General features: G+C 43.2%; 1 protein-coding gene and 1 long non-coding RNA gene across 3 annotated transcripts in view; both read right to left on the bottom strand.

Moving 5' to 3' along the window:
* Nucleotides 1-6018, bottom strand: part of ARHGAP6 (Rho GTPase activating protein 6) — a 251129-nt gene extending 245111 nt beyond the window's left edge. Inside the window, exon 1 of the mRNA XM_077343246.1 lies at nt 5051-6018. Within this exon, the coding sequence (XP_077199361.1) occupies nt 5051-5605 (555 nt within the window). The 5' untranslated portion in view covers nt 5606-6018. The remainder of the gene's footprint in view (nt 1-5050) is intronic.
* Nucleotides 6019-12717: 6699 nt separating this feature from the next.
* On the bottom strand, nt 12718-16444 carry LOC143840712 (uncharacterized). 2 transcript variants are annotated; one of them, XR_013232339.1, is made up of 3 exons: nt 15446-16444; nt 14538-14635; nt 12718-12982 (listed from the first exon to the last, which is right to left on the bottom strand). It is a non-coding gene; the product is annotated as an uncharacterized LOC143840712 (long non-coding RNA). The 2 variants fall into 2 exon arrangements; XR_013232338.1 differs by having other exon boundaries at nt 12718-14635.
* Nucleotides 16445-21140: the final 4696 nt, after the last annotated feature.

Below are 21140 nucleotides of genomic sequence, written 5' to 3'. Positions count from 1 at the left end.
GTTATTTAGCCACTCCCATGAAATAAATGGAGAATACTGCATCAGTGACATATGCATTAAGTGAACATTTCTTAATTTTTTTTACCATTGAGAAACCCCTGAAACATTCCTCAGGCCTTGAGAAACCCCACAAGTGGTGCGATTATGCAGAATTTGTTTAGGATGCATAGCTGTGTACATGCCCACCCAGGGCCCTCTGCCCTCCAGGCCCATCACATGCCTTTTGGGAAAGGGGGGGGCACAAGTTAATATGATCATGGTCATATATCGTCATGTCACAATAAACTGAAATTGAAAATCAATGTTTAACAAATTTTAAAAATATATAGAAAATTCAAGAAACCCAATTCAGGTAACTTTTCCAGCGCCATCAAGAAACCCCAGGGTTTCATGAAACCCTGGTTGAAAAAGCCTGCTTTAAGCTTTCTTAGAACCATTACTTAATCCATGCTGAGTTCAACACTTAGCTGCAATATGAATCTAACTGCTTCATATTAGTGCATATTAGCACTGGCTAACTAAAACTTGCTGTTAGCACAGGCTGTGAGGTAAAGACAAAAGGACATGCCTAGCCAAACTTGACAGTACTTACTGTCTAGCTCATACCAGAACTAGTAAGCTGTATTGTCAGCTCTATATAAGGATGTCTAGAAATGCGTTTCTGCATGCAACATTAGCTGAGAGTTTGCACTTATGACCAGTATTTGACCAGCACTTGATTAGTTACCGTTAACTTATTTATTGTTATACTTGAATACCACCACTCCTGGTCAGCCAACTCGAGGTAGTTTACATCACAGAGAACACATTTGAAACATCAAAGAATCAACCCACCCAGCCCACCCTCAGCAACCCCCTCCTGCAGAGCAATGAACTAAGTACACCATTTCATGCCTCCAGGTGGGGTGTTCAGAGGGGGGACCCACTTGATGTTCTACTACCTAGCCACAACTGAATGTCTTGTGTAAAAGCACCATTTTACAGGCTCTGTGGAACTGCAAGAGTTTTGATAGGGCCCTTAGCTCTCCTGAGAACTCATTCTACCAGGTCAGGGTCAGGATCGAAAAGGCCCTGGTCCTGGTCAAGGTAAGGAGCACTTCTTGGGAGCCAGAAACCATCAACCTGTTTTGATTCACAGCACATAGCTAGGGGCACAAGGAGACAGGGGCATAGGGAAACATAACTTTAAGTTTCACATGGAGAAACAGTTGTTTTTTGTCACCTCATCACATATGGCAGCTCCATCGGGTTTCCAAGACAACAGATGTTCACAGGTAGTTTGCCATTGCCTGCCTCTACGTCATGACCTTAGTACTGCTTGGTGGTCTTCCTTCTAAATGCAGGCTAGGGCCAACCCTGCTTTGGTTTCAAGATCAGGCTATCCTGGCCTATCCATGTCAGGTTATTGAAAAATTACGGATAAGGTAAAGCTAATTAAAAAAAAAAACCTGTCCCAACTTAAAAACTCAGCACATGCAATAAACAGATCAAGAAACATTTATCTCTGAATACTACTGAACCTTTACACTTTGGTCCAACATAGTCAATGATAGTACCATATCTTCCTCATCACATAACCATCACGTCAACACCATCTCTTTCTCATTACATGGCAATGTATTCCAGTGTAATGTTACAAGCAGCCTGAGTGTATATGAAGGAAAAAATAATACTCTAACCAATGTCATGCATGTTTACAGTTAAACGCAAGAGCTGGGAGACTTTTTGATGCCCATTACAACTATATATGGAATAAAACTGTGTGTAAAGTTGACCTTACAAACAAACAGCATACCTTTCCAATAGGAGTTTAAAGAGCTCTACCACGCTTGGTATGTGAATGTGTATGTATGCATGGGTATGAAATATAAAATCCATCATTTTTGCTCATGCTTTTTAAAGAAGTGGCATACTAAAGCTATACAAATATCATGTTTGATCAAGCAGCACATCTTAAGACTTTAAAAGGTCACTTGATTTATTAAACCTCGTATCCTCCATACTTTGTTCTCACACAACCGAAACACAATGAAAATCCTTAACAGTCCCTCAAAAAGTGGATGAAGAAAACAAAATACCCTAACATTAAAAATTTTTCCCACCCTAAAAGCCATTACTCAGATGATTTTACTTATCAAGAATATGTCAAGACTACAGTGCGACACAATCTGAAACCAGGAGTGTACAATCCATGACCCGGACTACACTTTTTGCAAGATGCTTATTGTTTTTATTTAGAATAACAATATTAACCATCTAGTTAAATAATACATCTTACAGGGCATGGTACTTTTCAATCACCTACACCAGAAGAACAATAAATGTAGTGGACCTTGCTGCAAAAGCTCAGATACATGCTACATTTGCTGATGGGTGCAGATTAATCTTCAAACAAACTCCAATGACCAGTTCATGGGAAAAGGTTTGTAGCACCTGTAGAAATCTTTTACCATTTTTGTTAAATACATGTTTTTAGCAGTAATCAGTGAGGAATTCCTACAATTAATATAGGATTCTGACCCATCAAACAATACATTCTTTGATTCTAACCTACAGTGACCAAACAGAAACTTACATCGCCTCTGGATATGTGGAACCGCAGCATATCCTTGACCAAACAAAACAACCCTTTAGAAATACGCACACACAAAAAGGGACAGCATGTCACCTAAGTGTTTTACTACCTGGCTTGCTGTGAACATGAACAAGCAGCATTAAGAAATTCAATTATTACTATATTCTATAATGATTATGCACAGTAGTACAATTGTCAGCCTTTCCTAATGAGAAGGATCATAAACTCACAGGGCAATCTATTTTCAAAATAGTAACCCATGATCACTTTTCTCCTCTCCCTGGAAGCATGTAAGTATATTCCTCCCCTGTTCTCTGATAATGTACATTTTGTTTACAATATTTGTCTTCCCTCAATATGTCACAACTATGCTAACACAGCCAACATCAAGACTAGAAGGCACTCCATGAAGGTCAGCAACAGAAGCGCCCCAACTGTAGACATGGGAAAGACCCATTTGTAAGAAATACTTTTTGAAACCCTCTTCTTCTCATTGCATCCAGGAATGCAAAATTATTCAGAATGGCAATGGAACTTCCATACAGATGTACCCCATGGTGTCTTCTTGTGCCCAGCATGTCCCCGCCTCACTGGATTGCTTTCTGTCCTCTTTCCCCCTTTAAATGGTAGTGAGTATAATAGCTGCTGCGCTAGTTGGCAAAAAGCCTGCTGGTGTATGTGGGGAGGTGTGAGATGTGGCATAAAATGTGGGCAAAGATTAAGGTTGGCAACAGCCATGGGGGAAAGTAGCCTGCTCCTCCAATAAAAGGTTAATATGTGGAAATGGGCTGCTAGAGCTGCTGAGGGAACAGGGCTAAGTAGCATCACCTGACAAACCACTCAGTAAGCCACTTTTAAAGAAAAAGAACATTTTGTTCACTATCATTTGGCAATCTTGATGACTGTACTAAAACAGGCTTGTGTGGCAGAGCCCAGGAAATCTGGGTGGTGGAAGCCCCAGAAAAACCAGTATAATGCGGGGAGGGGGGAAATAGTGCAGAGGATGACCTCAGTAAGGAAGCAACTTGTCTTTATAGATTTTATCCAGTTCACATGTTCTCTCAAAATCTGAACAAGTTGCAACGGATAGGAAATGACTAGACAACTGTGACATAACTTTTTTTGCATTCCTAGCTTCAATGAAAGTAAGACAACACGTTGTACCTTAATGGCTAGAACGTACACACAAAGCTTCCTTATACTGAATCAGACCACTGGTCCCTTACATTCAGGATGGCAGTAGCTCTCCAAGGTCTCAGGCAGAAGTCTTTCACATCATCAGCCATCTGGTGCTTTTAACTGAAGATGACAGGGATTGCCTTCTGCGTGCCAAGTAGATGCTCCAAACCAGCTATTGACCCTCCCCAAATTTGGTAGAGGAAGTGCTGTCAAGTGACAGTCAACTTATGGTGACCCCATAGGGTTTTCAAGGCAAGAGATTAAGTGGCAACCCTGAAATTCTTTAGTGGTTGCCCATTTAAGTTCTAACCAGGTTTAATCCCACTTCAAAGCTCTGATGAGATTAGGTTAGCATGAGCCATTCAGGCCAACATAACCAGAAATAGTTGACATGTACACACATTTGGAAGCATTTAATTCTTATGTCCATTAGGAATCTTCTGGGTACCAAGGTTCAGTCTTGGAACATGCAATTACTACATGCAAATATTAAAGAAGCAAGTTTAATTGATGTTGCTCAATGTATCCTCATCACCTTAATACAACTATCACCAAATATGTGGAACTACAGATCTTCCAGGTCACACTAACAGCAGAAAAAGATAGAGGGAAAACAGACATTTCTGCAAGGCATATTTAATGCAAATTAAGTAATCTCCAGTATATTTGAGTATTCAAAAGCAGGAGCAGCAGTGTTCATAACTCCTACTATTTCTAAAGCTTACTCAGAGGCTTCCAACTTTCAGGATCCCACCCATTTTGATAGGAAATGACTGCTTGCCCCAACAAGGAACACAAGAAAAGAACCCTACCCATAGTTAACTCGTAAAAGGAGCTGGTACAGTTTGCAGAGCCAGTTCAAGTGTTCTGTCACCCCAAGCATGCTACAGCCATCACATTCTTCCATCCCACTGCTGGGCGGGCTCCAGCAAAACCATTGTGGTAACTTAGCTCAGAGGGGACTCCCAGAGACAATATCAGTCACATCCTATATCACCAACACCAGCGTGAGCCAAACCCTTCAGCTCATCACCACTGGCTACTTGCGCTTCCCCAAGCAGTTGCTCGGGAGGTAAGACTAGGGGGCTGCAAAGACACTTCCGACTTGGGACTTCCCTCCCATGCTCACACAGACCCTAAACCAGGCAATTAAGAATACAGCAGTGGGAGGAAAGGGTTTATTCGGAAGGAGGTCAAAGGGTCCTTAAACGACCCGTGTGACAGAGTATTCCAGGACCACCGCCTGACCCAGCCTCAGCCTTCCTCTCCGCCCCGGAGCCGCACTAGCCGTTCTACCTCGGTCTTCCAGACGACGTAGGCGCAGGCGGGGCCGCTGGCCAATTGCTGGCCCTTCCTCTGCTGGAGCCACCTCCGGGGGGAGAAAAAGAGGCTGTTAGCGCCGGTGCCGCCGCCAGGGGCGCTGCTGAGGGCCGACGCGGAGGGCGCGCGCGCCAGGAAGGGCAGCTCCCACGCCGTGTGGCGCTTGCCGCGCGGGCTCTCGTACTCGAAGTGGAAGCTGCCCGACGGCGACTTCTCCAGCGGGGTGCTGGGCGTGGAGAGCGAGGCGGCGGCCGGGCGCAGCAGGGCGCGCGAAGAGAAGGCCGCCAAGCATTCTGCCGAGGGGCTGCCGCCGCCGCCGCCGCCGCCCGCCCTGGCCCGGGGAGCGCGGGCTGCAGCCTCCCCCGGCGCCGCCGCCTCTTCCCTGCTGGAACGGCCGATGATCGCGGGGTCCAGGCTGCGGGTCTGGCGGAGCCTCCGCTTGGAGAAGTTTTTGGCGGAGGAGGGCGGGGTGCTGGCGGCGGGCGACGAAGAGCAGGAGAAGACGCTGTTGAGCAGGCTGTGCGCGGACATCCCTGCGACGGCGGGGCGCTTCTGCCTGCAAGCCTGCCTGGCCGGGCCGGGCCGCCGCCTCGGCAGCCTCGCCTCAGGGACTGGAGCTGCTCAAGCGGCTGTCGCGTCTCCAGCCTCCGCGCCCTACCAGAGGGACGGGAGCGGCGAGAGGCTCATTGTGTGCTCCCGCCAAGGCGGAGGAGAAGAAGAAGAGGAGTCAGGAGAGGAAAGGAAGGAAGCTGCCGCCGCGGTTGCTTTTTATTCCGGCACTGTTGGTTGGGAAGCCTGTCAGAGTCACTCTCTCCACCCCCTCTGGGGCACCTCGGTCGTTTGGCTGCTCTTGCACGGCCAAAGCAAAGAGCAGTCCCCTCCCGAGAAGGCAACTGTGCGCGCCCCCTCTCCCGCCAGACTGGGCGCCGGTTCTGATTCCGCGAAGAGTTACTCCCCGCTGAAAGCCTAATTTGGCGGCGGCGCGCGGGCACTCCCCTCCCCTTTATCTTGCCGGCCCTCCTCTTGAGTTTGACCATTGCTGGCTCCCACCTGAAGCGGGGCCCTGTCAGTCCCCGCCTCCCCGCCCAGGCTCCCGAAGAGGCGTCCTGGGGCTGGCCAGCCCCGCACGCACGGCCGGAACGAAGTTGTGCAATGGGGGTTAACTGCTTTGAAGCTCGTGTCCGGTCGGTGGCCCACAGCGATTCGTTTTCACTGCTTATACGCTGGAAGAGGGCTAGAGGTGAAGGAAGCTTTCGGTGTGCGTTTCTCCCACCGCTACCCAATGACACTGTAAAGGGAGGGGGGAGCACTGCTCTCCTCAAGAAAAAAATACGGTGATGATTCTTTGAGGAGCTGCTGCATGACAGAATCATAGCTACCCCGATGTCAGAATAATGCAGGCGCCTTTCTAGTAGGGAAATGCCCAATGCCAGGCATCAGCAGAATTAAGAGCCACAGAAATTGTGTTTCTTTCTTGAGAATGTCCTCTGCTTGTCAGGGCTGCCAGAGGAGCTTAAGACAAGACACTCTCCGCTGTGAGCCTCACACAGTGGGAAACCAGGTCCTCATCCTCTTTTTTAGGTTCGTTCCCCCATGTGTCCGGGCTAGCCTCGGCAAAAAAAATAAAATGTGGACATTCACCTCATGACAAGCCATTGCCTCCCAAATCCAGTTTGGTGTAGTTGTTAGAAGCACCGCCTTGCTGGGTTCGATTCTTCACTCCCCAACATGCAGCCAGCTGGGTGACCTTGGGCTCACCATGGCACTGATAAAACTGTTCTGACCCAGCAGTGATATCAGGGCTCTTTCAGCCTCACCCACTTCACAGAGTGTCTGTTGTGGGGAGAGGAAAGAGAAGGTGACTGTAAGCCGCTTTGAGCCTCCTCAAAGCGGCATATAAGAACCAACTCCTCCTCCTTCTTCATGTTTTAGGCACCTCACTTCTAAGCCCCAGATGTGGGTGCATAACCAGTGCCGCAATAGATAATCTGCATCCTGAGATGTCTCAGCAGAGTAACCATGGTTACAAAAGAAAGACCCAACTCCAAGAATTGGAGAGCACAAGGAAGTACAGTGACGCTCATAGCATGCCCCTAAAGCTGTATGCTGATAGTCTCTCTCCCAAAGCCCTACCTGTGTCAGCATGGCAATACTAAGATACCTCCTTGCAATCTTCCTGCTGTCATTTGCAACAAGGAACAGAATAGCTGTGGGATCAGAAGGGGCCCTGCCCACTGTTCAATTCCTTTCTTCTTTTGCCAGGCCACACATGGAGAACCAAACTATGCCGCTTCAACCAAATAACCCAGTGTCTTCACAGCTTACTCGGGATTTGTGGCCTAAGCCTTACAAGAAGCCAGTAGTGAACATCTCAGCTCTCCCAGAGAAAGGGAATCAAGACACTAGGACAGTAACAGGGAACATACAACTACATTCACAGAAGGCATTCTTGTTACTTCCCTAATAACTCACTGGGAAAAACATCAATGTGTAGAACAGGAGGAAGGGGGTGAAACCCACCAAGAAAGAAAGCTGGTACGAGGGTACTAAGGCAAAGCTTTCCATTTTTTGTATGAACCGAATTAAGGAAGCCTGCAGAAAGGGGGTGGGGTCTTAGTGCTATTCTACAGCATGCCTCCCATGACGAACTCACACTCTGCATGAGGTAACTTACCAGATGTCACTGAAAGATACAAGATACAACTGAGACTTTGACTCTTACATTCATACAACTGAGACTTTGACTCTTACATTAAGAAGGAGGAACGGATGCTATCTGACTGCCCCAGGTGGCAATAATTTTGCTTAGCACCTTCCCATGTGGCTATCTGTCCACTAAATTCATGAGGTTACTGTCTATTCCTCTTGATTCCAGCTATCTTTGTTCTCCACCCATTCTCCCCCACCCATCATTCAGGTCTCATAGCTCATAAGAAACCAACAGTAATCTGATCTGGGGATTGTGAAGCTGCTTCTTTACTTGTTCTAACACAATGCTATACACACAGTAATGAATTTAGCTCTTTCCCACTGACAGTCACACGCTGAACAGGGCCAAGGTTGGTTGTGTTCAAATGGGTAGCCATGTTGGTCTGAAGCAGCAGAACAAATTGAGGGTCCAGTAGCACCTTTAAGACTAACCAAGCTTTATTCAAGGTATGAATTTTTGTGTTCCAGATTAACCCTCAGTAAGTCAGTAAAAACCCTAAAGTGGTGCCTGGATGCTGTTTTTTAGGGGATTCAGGCTTCATCCTCATAAGACGTGTTGTGGTAAGCAGAAGGTCTGATCTGGGAAAGTGTCACCAGTTCTTTTTTTTTTACATGATTCTCTTAAATTATATTTTGAAAAAATAGACACGTGACAGCTACGCTCAGCCAACTGTGATCATCGATCCACTGATTAAGTTTGTTCTCCAGGTTGACTACCCCTGTTATAAAGAGTCCCCTTCGGGAGACATTTCTGGAGGTTTTCCCAGATGAACACCGTAACATTCTCGGTGGTACAACATCAGCAAAGTAGGGAACATCTTTGTCCAGATTTTTGTGGTCCAGAGGCTCTATGATGGCTTCCTGCATGTAGTCTTTCAGGATGGTGAGGTTGATCACCATTCCCATAGCTGGATCGATCCTTCTTTGCACAGTTACTTCCACTGTGTAATTATGGCCATGCCCATTTGGGTGATTGCACTTCCCAAAAAGATTCAGGTTTTCTTCATCGCTCAAAAGTGTTACCAGTTCTAGGTAAGGTTCTACTCTTCTTGAAGGAACAGGCTGGAGTTGTTCTTGGACTCAAGCCTGCTGCTTGGACATACAAGTGGCAACTGTGACCAGGAGTGCTTTTTACCAGCTTTGACCAGTTAGCCAGCTGTGGCCTTTCCTGGGCTGGAAAAATCTGACCATGTCTAAATTAGATGACAGCAAGCCATTCTATGTGGGACTGCCCTTAGAAACTGTTCATAGTTCCATTAGGGCAGAATGCTGCTCCCAGAATGGTGACTGGAGTGGGACTGTATCTCTGCAGTCTTAGCAGATCTGCAGTTCTGTTTCCAGAAACATTTTATGGTGTTGTTTTTCACCTTTAAAGCATGATACTTCTGCTTGGGTCCAGCATTCCTGAAGGACTCTTCGACTCCTTTATTAACCTACCCAACAGCTTTGATCACTTTCTGAGATTCTTGCTTTGGGTGCTGCTGCCTTCTGAGATTAGGCAGGTGGCAACAAAGCAGAGATCATTCTTAGTCATGACTCCAAAACCCTGGAAGTTTCTTCCTTAGAAGCTTGTCTGTCCCCTACTGTTGCCATTTTCAATCAACTGGTGGGGACTTTTTTGTTTCATCTGGAATTCCTTTGGTAATCCCTAGTATATCTTTTGGGTTTTTAATGTATATTTTAGCTTGGTTTTAATTATCTTTAAGATGCTTTTTTACTCTGCTTGCAATCTGTTATGCCTCTGAATAGAAGATAAGTTGGTTTTTATACCTGGCTTCTCACTACCCAAAGGAGTCTCAAAGTGGTTTACAATTGCTTTCCCTTCCTCTCCCCACAACAGACACCCTGTGAGCCCTGGCATTACTGCTATGTGAGAATAGCATTATCAGGACTGTGATGAGTCCAAGGTCACACTACTGGCTACATGGGGAGGAGTAGGGAATCAAACCTGGTTCTCCAGATTAGAAGCTGGCACTACACCAAGATGGCTTTCAGCACCAGCATGACACCACAAAACACCAACAATATCATGTTGTACTCTGTATTTCTCTCCTAGACAGTTTATGGACTGGCCATATGACTGGACTCTCATTGTCTTGTAATGCCAATTGTGCCTCAGTTTTGTAGTCTGCAGGTGGGATTCTGATATGGGCCTTCATCCCTTCCACCAGCTGCTGGTGCAGAACAAACAGGAAAACAGATAAAACTTTGCGCCAATATGGGCTTCCTAGCGTCTCATGCACAGCTTAATGGGAAGAAAGTGTCAACATCCAATCCTGTGCAAGATTAGGTTCATTTTAGTCCATTACCATCAAGGGCTTTAGATTTATATAATTCCACAAGACTGGGCTGAATATTTGCAGTCCTGTTCACATTTGCACATGAATAAATCCGGTTGTAATCAGTGGGTCTTAATTCTGAGTAAATATGCATAGGCTCAGCCTGTAAGCCTACAATTTTATACACACTGACTTAGAAATGAGTTTCACTGAATGATGTTTGACTTCTGGAAAAAGATACAATTAGAGAAAACTGGCTAGCTATAATCTCAGATTGTTATTGACAGATGTAAAAAACAACCCCACCTTTAAAAAAAAGTCGTTTTGCACCCCTCCCCCCACTTGGGCAACAGCTGTTGTTTCCTTTTTTAAACTGGTTATCTCTAGAACTGATTAGAGCAGAGTTTCTTGACAGCCCTAGAAGGGTTTCCTAAAGGGGTTGGATTTGATTAATTTTAGAATATATTTTAAAAATTTGTTAAAAAATTTTCAGGTGTTATGACCATGTACGATTGTCACCCCCGCCCTCCAAAATGACCAATGATGGGTGTGTACACAGCTGTGCTTCCCAACCATACTCTGCACAATCTTGCCACTTCTAGGGTTTCTTGAAGCCTGGAGAATGTTTCAGAGGTTTCTCAATGGTAAAAAAGTTGAGAAAGCTTGTGTTAGAGGGTCACTTTGGAAGCTGGATGCAGTGTTCTGTGTGACAGAACTCTGAAGATCTGAGAGGTTAGCTACTGTATATATAATAAGCACAAATGGACTGGATTCAGTAGTTGTATATTCCTACTCTAGATTTCTTAAGTACTCCTTCTCAGTGGCTTGAGAACCCATTGTGCATCTTCGACATGCCACATGTGGCTATTCTGAGTGCTGTTTCCCAATATTGCGCCAATTCTATATTTCAGGAAAGTGGGCAAGAGCCTTGCCCCATGGGGTTTGTGACTGGCATTGGTTCCCACCTTGTAAAACAAGTAAGGCATGAGCCTCCCTGAGGCACTAGAGATAGATGTAAATGTGACTCTTTTGGTTGATGGTAACTGTGAATATGGTACTCCACAAGTCATTGAGTAAATATTTCTGCTTTAGGGCAGGTTTAAAGCTTGACACCTTACAGAAAAGCACAAGCCCACTGTACTAAGCATATGAGCTTGACCGATTATAGTTCTGGTAACTATCGCAAGTCTTATGCACATGAAATGGTTACATTCCCTTGTGACAAAGTGGATGGGTACCTGACATTGACTTGAAGCATTTCCTGTATACAAAATCTCATCTAAGACCATCAAATTTACTGCTGAAGTATTTGTTTTCAGCATTTCTGCTCTGTTGGGAAAATCAGAACCATATTGTAATAATGGGATTCCAAAATAATTTCTGAGGCCCAAGGATTATGTACTACTTATGATGAATTGCAGATAGGTTTATTATTGCTGATCTTCTTGCAAGATAAATTTGTTTTCACAGATGTACTTTTCAGCATCTTAGTTTGACTTCATTGTTGTTGCAAAATGAAAATTAAAAACATTGAAAACAGTAAAAGTGCCAGATGTAACATGACTCTGAGAAAGGCAAAGCCCTATGCTGAACTTCTTTGACAAGACGGGGCTCTGGATAGCTTTAAGAAGTTCTATTATTGTTGCTGTTTGTATTGTGTGCACATATTTATTTTGAGCTAGCTGACACTAAAAATTATGTCACTAAATAGTGAGACAAGGGAAGCCCATACTCAGTTTCAAATCAAGGAAGTTTGAGGGTCAACCTAGAGATGATCTTAAAGTGATTTAAAAATGCTGCAAGGGCCTTATTCCTGTGGTATAGCGCAGGGGTAGTAAACCTGTGGTTCCCATGAGCCCCTGCCAGCAAATGCTGGCAGGGGTTCATGGGAGTTGTAGTTCATGAACATCTGGAGGACCACAGGTTGACAACCCCTACTTAAAGGGAAACTCGTTTATCTACTATCTCTTTCGGAAGAACTTGGTGGTATGCTTATGTAGCTTGACATTGCATATGTATACGTCAACCGGGTCAATTTGGCCAAATGGGACTATGTTGTTGATGGTACAACTCATTTAGGAAAACAAAAGAGCTATCCACTCCCCCCCATTCACAGTAAACTGAAAACTAAAGTATGGCTACTACTAACAGTGCTGCCATAAGCAAAATTACACTTTTTTAAAGTCCACTAAAGGTGCAGAATTCTAATTCTACTAATGGATCCTTAATATTAATATGCTATACAATAAGAGTAGCATATATTTATTAAAATATTTATATCCTGCCTTTCCTTAGTTCAAGGTGACTTAATACATACTAAGGAAAGATTATTAGCTCCAGATCACTGCCTGATTATTTTTAAAAAGGTATCAGCAATTTTTCCTGACTGGGCTCTGACATGGATAGTGCAGGCTAGCCCGATCTTGTCAGATCTCAGAAGCTAAGAAAAGTCAGCCCTGGCTAGTATTTGGATGGGAGACCTCCAAAGAAGTCCAGGATTGTGATTTGGAAGCAAGCAATGGCAATCCACCTCTGAACATCTCTGGTCCTGAAAACTTTTTGGAGTTGCCATAAATCAACTTGATGGCACTTTCCACTCCCAATAATAAACTGGACAATATTAAACGTAGGTAATAATCAGCAAGACATGCATAGTGATTTTTCTGTTGTGTTTAATGTTTAGCATTCATAAAGACAAAAATATTGAATATTGCCTTTCCCTGCATACAAAGCACAGGTGATTACTCTGTTCTGAAGGAGAGCCACAGGAATTGGGGCTTCAATAAGGTTACTTTTAATGATTGTTAGGCTGCTTCTCTGCCTGTCCCCCCACCCCAGCCCCCCATGGCAATTCTGATAGTATTTCTGAAGCTGCTGTGTTGGTATACAGGACAGCCTTTCAGACTCCTGTCAGCTTGTCCTGTCGAAGAAGAAGAGTTGTTTTTTGTGCCCCATTTTTCACTACAATTGCCTTCCCTTCCTCTCCCCACAACAGACACCCTGGGAGGTAGGTAGAGCTGATAGAATTCTGACAGAACTGTTCTTAGACTACATACAAAGCATGTACTTCCATACAATAATATAAGCTACAAACATTGTCAATTGCAATGCTACATTTAGTTTGTAATTTCCTACTATGTTTAACTCATAATGATTTACAAACACCACTTTTTGCTAAGTCAGTCCACATGTTACTTTTTCAGCGCCCTCCTTGACTGGTTTCTTTATAGTCTTAACTCTGTAACAATAACTTGTCAGTGTGTGGTGACTTGGAAAAGGGTCTTAGATCATTACAGTTCTAAAATTAAATACTCATTCCCTTTCTTGTCATCCTTCCCCTGCTGATTCTACATTGTTGGATAAACCTAAGAATAGAAACCAATTTGGCTCTATTTTTAGGACTATCTTTAGCATCTCTTTTGGTGGTCCAACTTGGAATCACATTCTTGTTTTTAAGCTTTTTAAAAATATAGAATAGTTATGTTATTCTCCACATATTTTGAAACTTCCCCCATGAGCACAATTTTTCTTTATTTAAACAAAATAAATTGAATTAGGACTCAATGAGTACTTGTCAGCAAACCGCTGACATTGATTTTACAGAACATTTTGCTCTGCCCAGGTCACTAATAGTTACTTTGGGCTTGATAATTAACAATTATTCAACCTCAAGTTCTTAATTAGATTCATTTCTGAAACTTACTTTGAGTGTCAGTGCTCAGCTCTAGTCAGAGAAACAATGCAAAGAAATACCCCCCAACACTTAGGTCCCTAAATCACAAACTACAATCATGGTTACAAATACCAGTTTCAATCCAAATAACTTTTTATGGCCATGCAAGTATTTTGAGCTAGTCCAGGAGACTCTTGGATTTTTTTTTTTAAAGAAAAGCAAACTGCCAGTATAGCAGAAAGGTTCTGAAAAATCCCCGGCTGCAGTCTGAAGTGGTGCAGGCCTGAATTCTGAGATAATGCTGCCATAGGGATTGGTGCAATGGGGATTCATTCTTGTGGCCCAAGATTTCTCATATTAATGTGCGGGAAAGTTGCCCTGGAGCATCTGCCAAGCTGTGGATATGTGAGAGGTTATTTTGTACTGTGTACAAAATGGCTCTGGGAAAACCAATTGTGCTGAAACAGTGACAGGAGCTTAGGATATTACCTTTACAATTATCAGATTTAATACAGCACAATTCAGGTACGTGACACTTTATAGTGGTGTAGGTTTGTGGCCTGACCAGAATGAAATAATCCTGTCTTTCAGTGAGTCAAGGGTTTCCCCTCAGTCTCCCCCTCCCCTGCCCAAATCGTCTCCCCAAGTCTGCTGCTGCAATACATATCTGGCCTGGAAAGGCGGCATGCAAGTTTCTTAAGAAAATGTCATTGCTCATGTTACCTGGATATTGTATTATCACGCCAGTATCAGTACTTCTGTTATGCTGATATAGTTTCCATTTCTGGCAATGTGACAGTACCTTGTAACATCAGTTGTTCTTGGGCTCCATCCCTTCACTCCTAACATCATTCAGTTTCTGGGTCTGAGTCCTTCCTGTGTGGCAGTTTTGTTGGCCCACTAAGAAAGGTAAATAAGAGCTGGGATTTAGGCAACTTCAGTGTAGCCGAAGGAGCAAAAGCTAAGATATACAAGCAGACAATATTCAATGGGGGGCTGGAGGAAGGGTATGGAGAGATTTAAAGGTAAGGATGCAGTGGATACAGAAAGGAATGGAAGACGGTGTAGGGATGTGTGGACATCACATCATCTGATTAAACAGGTTAGGCATTTTGGTTGTAAGTGAAAGGATCAAAAGTTGAAGTCAAGGCAGGAGTCAAAACACTAACTCACAAGCATTTCTGTTATGTATATGTGTAAAGTGCCATCAAGCTGCAGCCAACTGATGGTGACCCCAGCAAGACAAGGAACAGGTAGTTTTCCATTGCTTTCCTCTGAAGTTTTTCTTAATGGTCTTCTGATCAAATATACTATGCCACCTTCCCTGTTTTACTGCTTCATGCCAGGTATAATTAATGGATCTTTAAATGAAATCTTTAAATATTCTATTAACTATCAAAAGGTACTGGGCTGCCAGTTGTTCTGCTCTTGTATCTTTAAACAGGGACAAGATATTAAATGACTGAAGTTGTTCTTATTGGAGAGTTACATTAAAACTGATGCTCTATGCTAGTTTTATTGTTGTTCCTGCAGATGTCCCATGAGCCTCTTAATGTGGATGCTAATAGGAAAGAAGGGAAGGCACGTGTTTGAATTCTACAGAAAGTCCTTATTTGAAAGGAACACATTAATTGCCTTTCTCTATTGGAAACCTATTTCCACTGTTATGAGGCATGGGATCTTTCATACTCCTTGCTAAAATATACTTACCTGATTTTCAATCAGAAATTCAGTTGCTCAAAGAACATTGTCTTTCTTTTTTTTTTTTTTTTGAAGCTTCCCCATATGGCAATACGATAAACCTTTGTTTTACTGTGAAAAAACCAATAGATAACTTTCTATGATATGAAAACACATTAAAATGGATTATCATTTTTGAACACACTGTTATTGTTATGGGTCGCACACATTTTTTAAAGTGAAAGAATCCTATCTTGGAATAATAGACATATTCCCTTGGGGAAAGACAGGAAGAGAATAAACAAGATAATTGAAATACAAAGATAGTGAATTTGCTGGTACCAGTAGTGGAAATTGGGATGCAATCACTAATCACTAATATGCATGAGCTTGAAGCTATAAATGTCAAATCCTGTCAGTGAGTGTGTATATTCAGACCACTATTTTCATTAACTGCCCCTTAGTACAAAATAAAAGCTAGTATGAAATAAACAAATTATATGAAAGAGTAGTGAACTTTGAATGGTAGGAATTTAGGCGTGAGATATTAATGTAATTAAATTTTATTACACATTTTGCTTCCCTGGCTTTTTTACTACCCGAAGAAGTCACAGCTTACAATTGCTTCCCTGGCTTTTGAAAAGTATCTTCATATAATGGCTAATTGGTACACTTGTAAAAATACATGGAGAGTTCCTTAGCATGGCAAACATGCGCACAATTATGTGGGTACAAGCAGCAACCTGCAAGGACTTGCAGGAGACATCTCATTCCCCCCCCCCCTCCTCAGTATTTCCTCTTTCCCTTTCCTAAAAGCTCTCATAGCTCCTTCCCTTTTCCTGCTCCCTTTTCACATTCTACAGGTGCCAGTCTCCTGGTGGGGCATATAGATCTTCTAGAATCACCACAGATCTGTAAATATCAGTTCCCCTTAGGGTTGCCAGGTCCAAGTTGGAAAATTCCTGGGAATGTGGGGTGAAGCCTTGCGAGGGTGAGGTTCTGGAAAGGAAGCGACCTCAGTCATAGAGTCTAATCTCCAAAGCAGCCATTTTCTCTAGGAGAACTGATCTCTCATCTGTTTAGCAGTTGTGATTCTGTGTGATCTCTGTAGTACTCAGAGTACAAATTCAGGCATATTAATCAAGGGTACAATATATACAAAATGAAGTTCTATGAAAAGTGAAGACTGAAGTATACAAATGCACTGAAGCACTTTGAAAATATAATGATGTTTCAATATAAATCCACATTTGGCTCTGTATGTCTGAGTTTAAAGAATAGCACTGAAGCACTGCATTAAATCTGCATTTGGCTCTGTGGCTTGACAGACATCCCAGGTAATTCAAACTGTTTTGAATATCTTTTTCAATTAGTCACCGAAGAGCCACATAGACATCTTGCTGATCTTAAATGCAAAAACAATAATGAAACTCATACCATAGTTCCAATTCAAATAAAGGAAGAAAGAAACAATACACATACACTTACTCTGATGAACACGAGCTCTGTACAAGAGTGATATTACAGGATGCTCACAAGGCTGAACTGGGGACATACTTTAACATAGAAATACGAGTTCTCAGTAAGCAGCAGCCAATAGCAATTAGCTTATATGTGAGGACAATGGCACACTGACCAATTTCAGCCTAATATGCCATGGTTATTTCAAGTAGCTGTAGCTTACCAAAAAAGTCATGTTTCTTTCATAACAGCAAAGTAATGTTCACAGAAGAAAGTACTACTTCTGAGAAGTCTATTTTTGGGGGGTTTTATAAAGGAGACAGCTGTTATTCATTTTCAGCAGATTCTGGTTAGTCTGACTTACAGTAATATGAAATAATTCTTTTCTTTGTTATTGCATTCTTGCAAGCCAAATAAAGCCATCTAGTGATAAATAAGAAAAACTGCATGTTACTAGAAACTGCACAATAGATTCATAGTTCCACAGTGAGTAGTTTAAATACATAAATAGGAGTTGAAGCATACAGGCTCTATAGTTTAGTTGCTTTCAACTAAACTATAGAGTTGCTTTCGGTACCGGGCCACTGGCAGCTGCGCCTGCCTCTCCCCTCCCCCACAGCAAGAAGCTCGCCAAGCCCCGAGCGAAGCGGCCGACAGCGGCTGCTTCGCTCATGGCCCAGCTAGCTTCTTGCTGTGTGTGTGTGTGTGGGGGGAAGAGGCAGGTGTGGCCTCCGGCAGGCCAGCATATGCAAACACGGAGCTGCCACGCATGCACATTAGCGCCACCTGATAGCGAAAACACATATGCAGCTCTCCCCCACCCCCAGATGCGGTCCTCAACCGGAAAAAGGTTGGGGACCGCTGCTCTAACCTACACCTGAAGCTGAGTACATGTCAGATGAATGCCTAAGCTCCCTTGGTTCTAATTCTGGAAGAAATGCATTATATAAACATAACAATATAAACAGTAATCACATCTGTCTGACAATCAGCAATGGGCAGTAGGACTGGCTGAGGCCTAAATATTCTATTACTTGGAGGGTGACATGCCCAGAGGCTCTGTGTTGTCATGGTTACCAGGCTGAACTGCACCATATTCCAGCCACTCAGAATTCCTTGACCAGCACGTGGGAAGAGTTTAACAGCAAGCAGATCAATCATTGCAGCAATTCTTAATTTCCCCTCTTGCTATTTCCTGATCAATTCACTGGTTATGTTGACTCTGGTTTAGCTTTCCACTTCTGGTCTATCTAAATGTTTTGGATTAGTTGGATTTTCTTGGCATTGCCCTCTCTAGAACACCTTCTTGTTGAAATTTGGGATTCTAAGAGGCCATAATCCTGTTAAGGTTAGCCCAGTTATTAACACAGCAGATACATTGTTCAAGACTATCATAGGAAAAAAATCAACAAATAAGTTAAGAAAGAGGACAAACCAGATTAAAAAAACAAGAAGCTTCCAGATCCATTTATACCAGACACCATGTTCAAATATAGTAAAGGGGATAAATAAAGGCAAGAAACAGACTATGCAAAGGAAGAAGATATAGCCTCTATTTATATCCAGCTATTTCAATAAAATATTCTTGAGGCAGCTTAAAATTTCCAAGAAAAGAAAACACACATGTTCAACACAATACCAGTGACACAGACATGTACTGGAACAGGAATACAGCTATTTAAGCAATTAGTGATCAAATAAAACAGCAACTGCCTGCTGAAAATAAACAATAACAATGAATAATGGGGCCAGTGGTGATACACACAAAAATCAAGAATGGCAAAGATAAACATTTCAAAGCACAAAGGAAGCAGAAAAAAGAAGGGAGACCACTACTCAAAAAGCTTGAGACAATGTTTTGATTGATGTTAAAAAAGGTATTAAATTTGATAGGAGGAGGAGGCGGAAGGTTTGGTTTTTATATCCCACTTTTCTCTAAGAGTTTAAAAGCAGCTTGCAAACAGCGTTTCTTCCTCTTCCCACAACAGAACCCTGTGAGGTAGGTGAGACTGAGAAAGCCATATTACTGCTCAGTCAGAACAGCACTATCAATGCTGTGGCAAGCCCAAGGTCACTCAGCTGACTGCCTGTGGAGAAGTGGGGAATCAAATTGGGATCGCCAGATTAGAAGTCAGCACTCCTAGCCAATACACCATGCTGGCAGATAGGGGAGTTCCCTGGCAGTAAAGTACTGGCAGTGCAATAGAAAAGGTCCTGTCTCCCCGCAGGTCAAGCTTGCCAATCTCAGTTCTGAAAGAAGGGACACATAGACCTCAAACAATGTCAGCAGAGAGGGTCATATGAGAGAAAGTAAATGTTCAGCTACCCTGCTACCAGGCCGTGTAGAGGTTTGTGACGATAACTAGCAATCTGAGTTATATCTAGAAACAAACTGGCAGTAAACATCTTTAAAACATCATATTGGTTAGCAAGTTATATTGCATAGTGTTTCATTTTACTGGCCCGCAGACAACTCATTGAAGTGCCCAGACAAAATTGCAGAACATCCGTCTCATCTGACTTCATTAATAAGAATGGAGTTAGTTGTGTGTCATCTATATATGGATCAGCAGCACCTTAGTCTGAATCCCCAGATGACCTCTTCCAGTGATTCAATATAGCTGTTAAATTGCATCAGGGACACAATTCAGGTTATAAGATCCCATATTTCAAATGTCACAGAGCCAAGCACTTGTAACCCCCTGAAGAATCACCTACTGAAACTTCATGGCCATGTAGAAACAGGACTTCCTTGACCAAAGTCCCAGAACCCCTCTCAGGGCTCTTCTCCCCTCTATTTCCCAAGCTCACACACCATCTAGAACCATATCACTGTTCAGGTGCTATGACTGTGCCTTCCTGCCTTAAGGTGTCAAGTTGTAAACTGTGCTGCCTTTGATAAGGGATGTGCTGTGTGATCCTGAATTGTGGGCACAAATGACACTGAGGGGAAGGGGATTTTGCCCCTATTTCTAGTCCAAGCATTTGAATATCCACAGCTTCAGCAACAGAGTCTTGTGTAACCATTAGTAGTCTCCTGAGTAGACTTCCAAGTTTCTACTCAGAACTTCGAGTTTGCCTTCAAATGGCATACATACAATTTGCTCTTTCACTTGAAAATTTGGAGGCAGATTGTTACTCAATGGATTTTACTTACAGTAAACAAAACAACATCTTGACATGGGTAGATCTCAAGTTACACTTCACTAAATTACTTATCTTAAAAACAAGTACAGTGTTTGCTGGCGTATAAGACTACTTTCCCCCCCTGAAAAACATGCCTCCAAGTGGGGGGGTCGTCCTATATGCCGGTTGCACTTCAGTTGGGATACACATAGCTGCCCATAGTGACCCATAGTACTGTAATGTAATGTAACAAACTCTATATTTTGAGTGGAAATGTTGGGGGGGGGTCGTCTTATATGCCCAGTCGTCTTATACGCCGGCAAATACGGTACGTTTTATGTGTGTGTGTGTGTGTGTGTGTGTGTGTGTGTGTGTGTGTATATATATATATATATATATATATATATATATATATATATATATATTCATTACTCGACACCTTAATCTGTTTAAAATTTATCCCAAAAACTGCTGTTGAAAAGACTAAAGCATTTCCATCCTGAAGGCTCTGAACCAGTGGTCCCCAACCCCCGGTCCGGGGACTGGTACCGGTCCGCGGCTCCTCCTCATCCTCCTCCCCAACTGCTGCCTCGGGGGCTGCACTGCCACTCTGCTGCCTGCTCACCTTTGGTGCTCTCCAGCGGCCGCCGTGGCTGGGGCTCCCCCTCAGTGTGGCACTGCGTAGCTGCTGCTGGCAGCGCCCCCGTGTGTGGCGGGAAGTCAGGGGCGCCAGCGGGAAAGCAAGTGGAGCAGGGGCTCAGGCGGCAGCAGCGACATGCCTCAGCAAAAGACTACCCCCCCCCCTTGGGCCTCAGTAAAATTGTCAAGTGTTGACCGGTCCTCAATGCTAAAAAGGTTGGGGACCACTGCTCTGAACGATTTCATTTTAAGTATTTTGTATTTTAGCAAAAAAATTTCTCAGTACATTGACAGTGCAAAATATATATCCCTTAGCTAGAAATAGACCAGGCTAACATCTTTGAACACAGGAAAGACAATTAATGTGGTTTGTCATTTACAGTTTAAAGCAGTCTGTTTAAAGTTCTGTTGGTGTTTTCATAAGGAATATGGGCAACAGCTTCTAGTTTGGGATGTATCACCACTGTTATTAAATAGTAAATGCAAGCAATTTTAAAAC

Source organism: Paroedura picta, chromosome 6 (assembly GCF_049243985.1).
Source record: "Paroedura picta isolate Pp20150507F chromosome 6, Ppicta_v3.0, whole genome shotgun sequence".
Classification (NCBI taxonomy): domain Eukaryota; kingdom Metazoa; phylum Chordata; class Lepidosauria; order Squamata; family Gekkonidae; genus Paroedura; species Paroedura picta.
The sequence above is the reverse complement of the archived record's forward strand: the minus strand, read 5'-3'. Positions and strand labels throughout refer to the sequence as shown.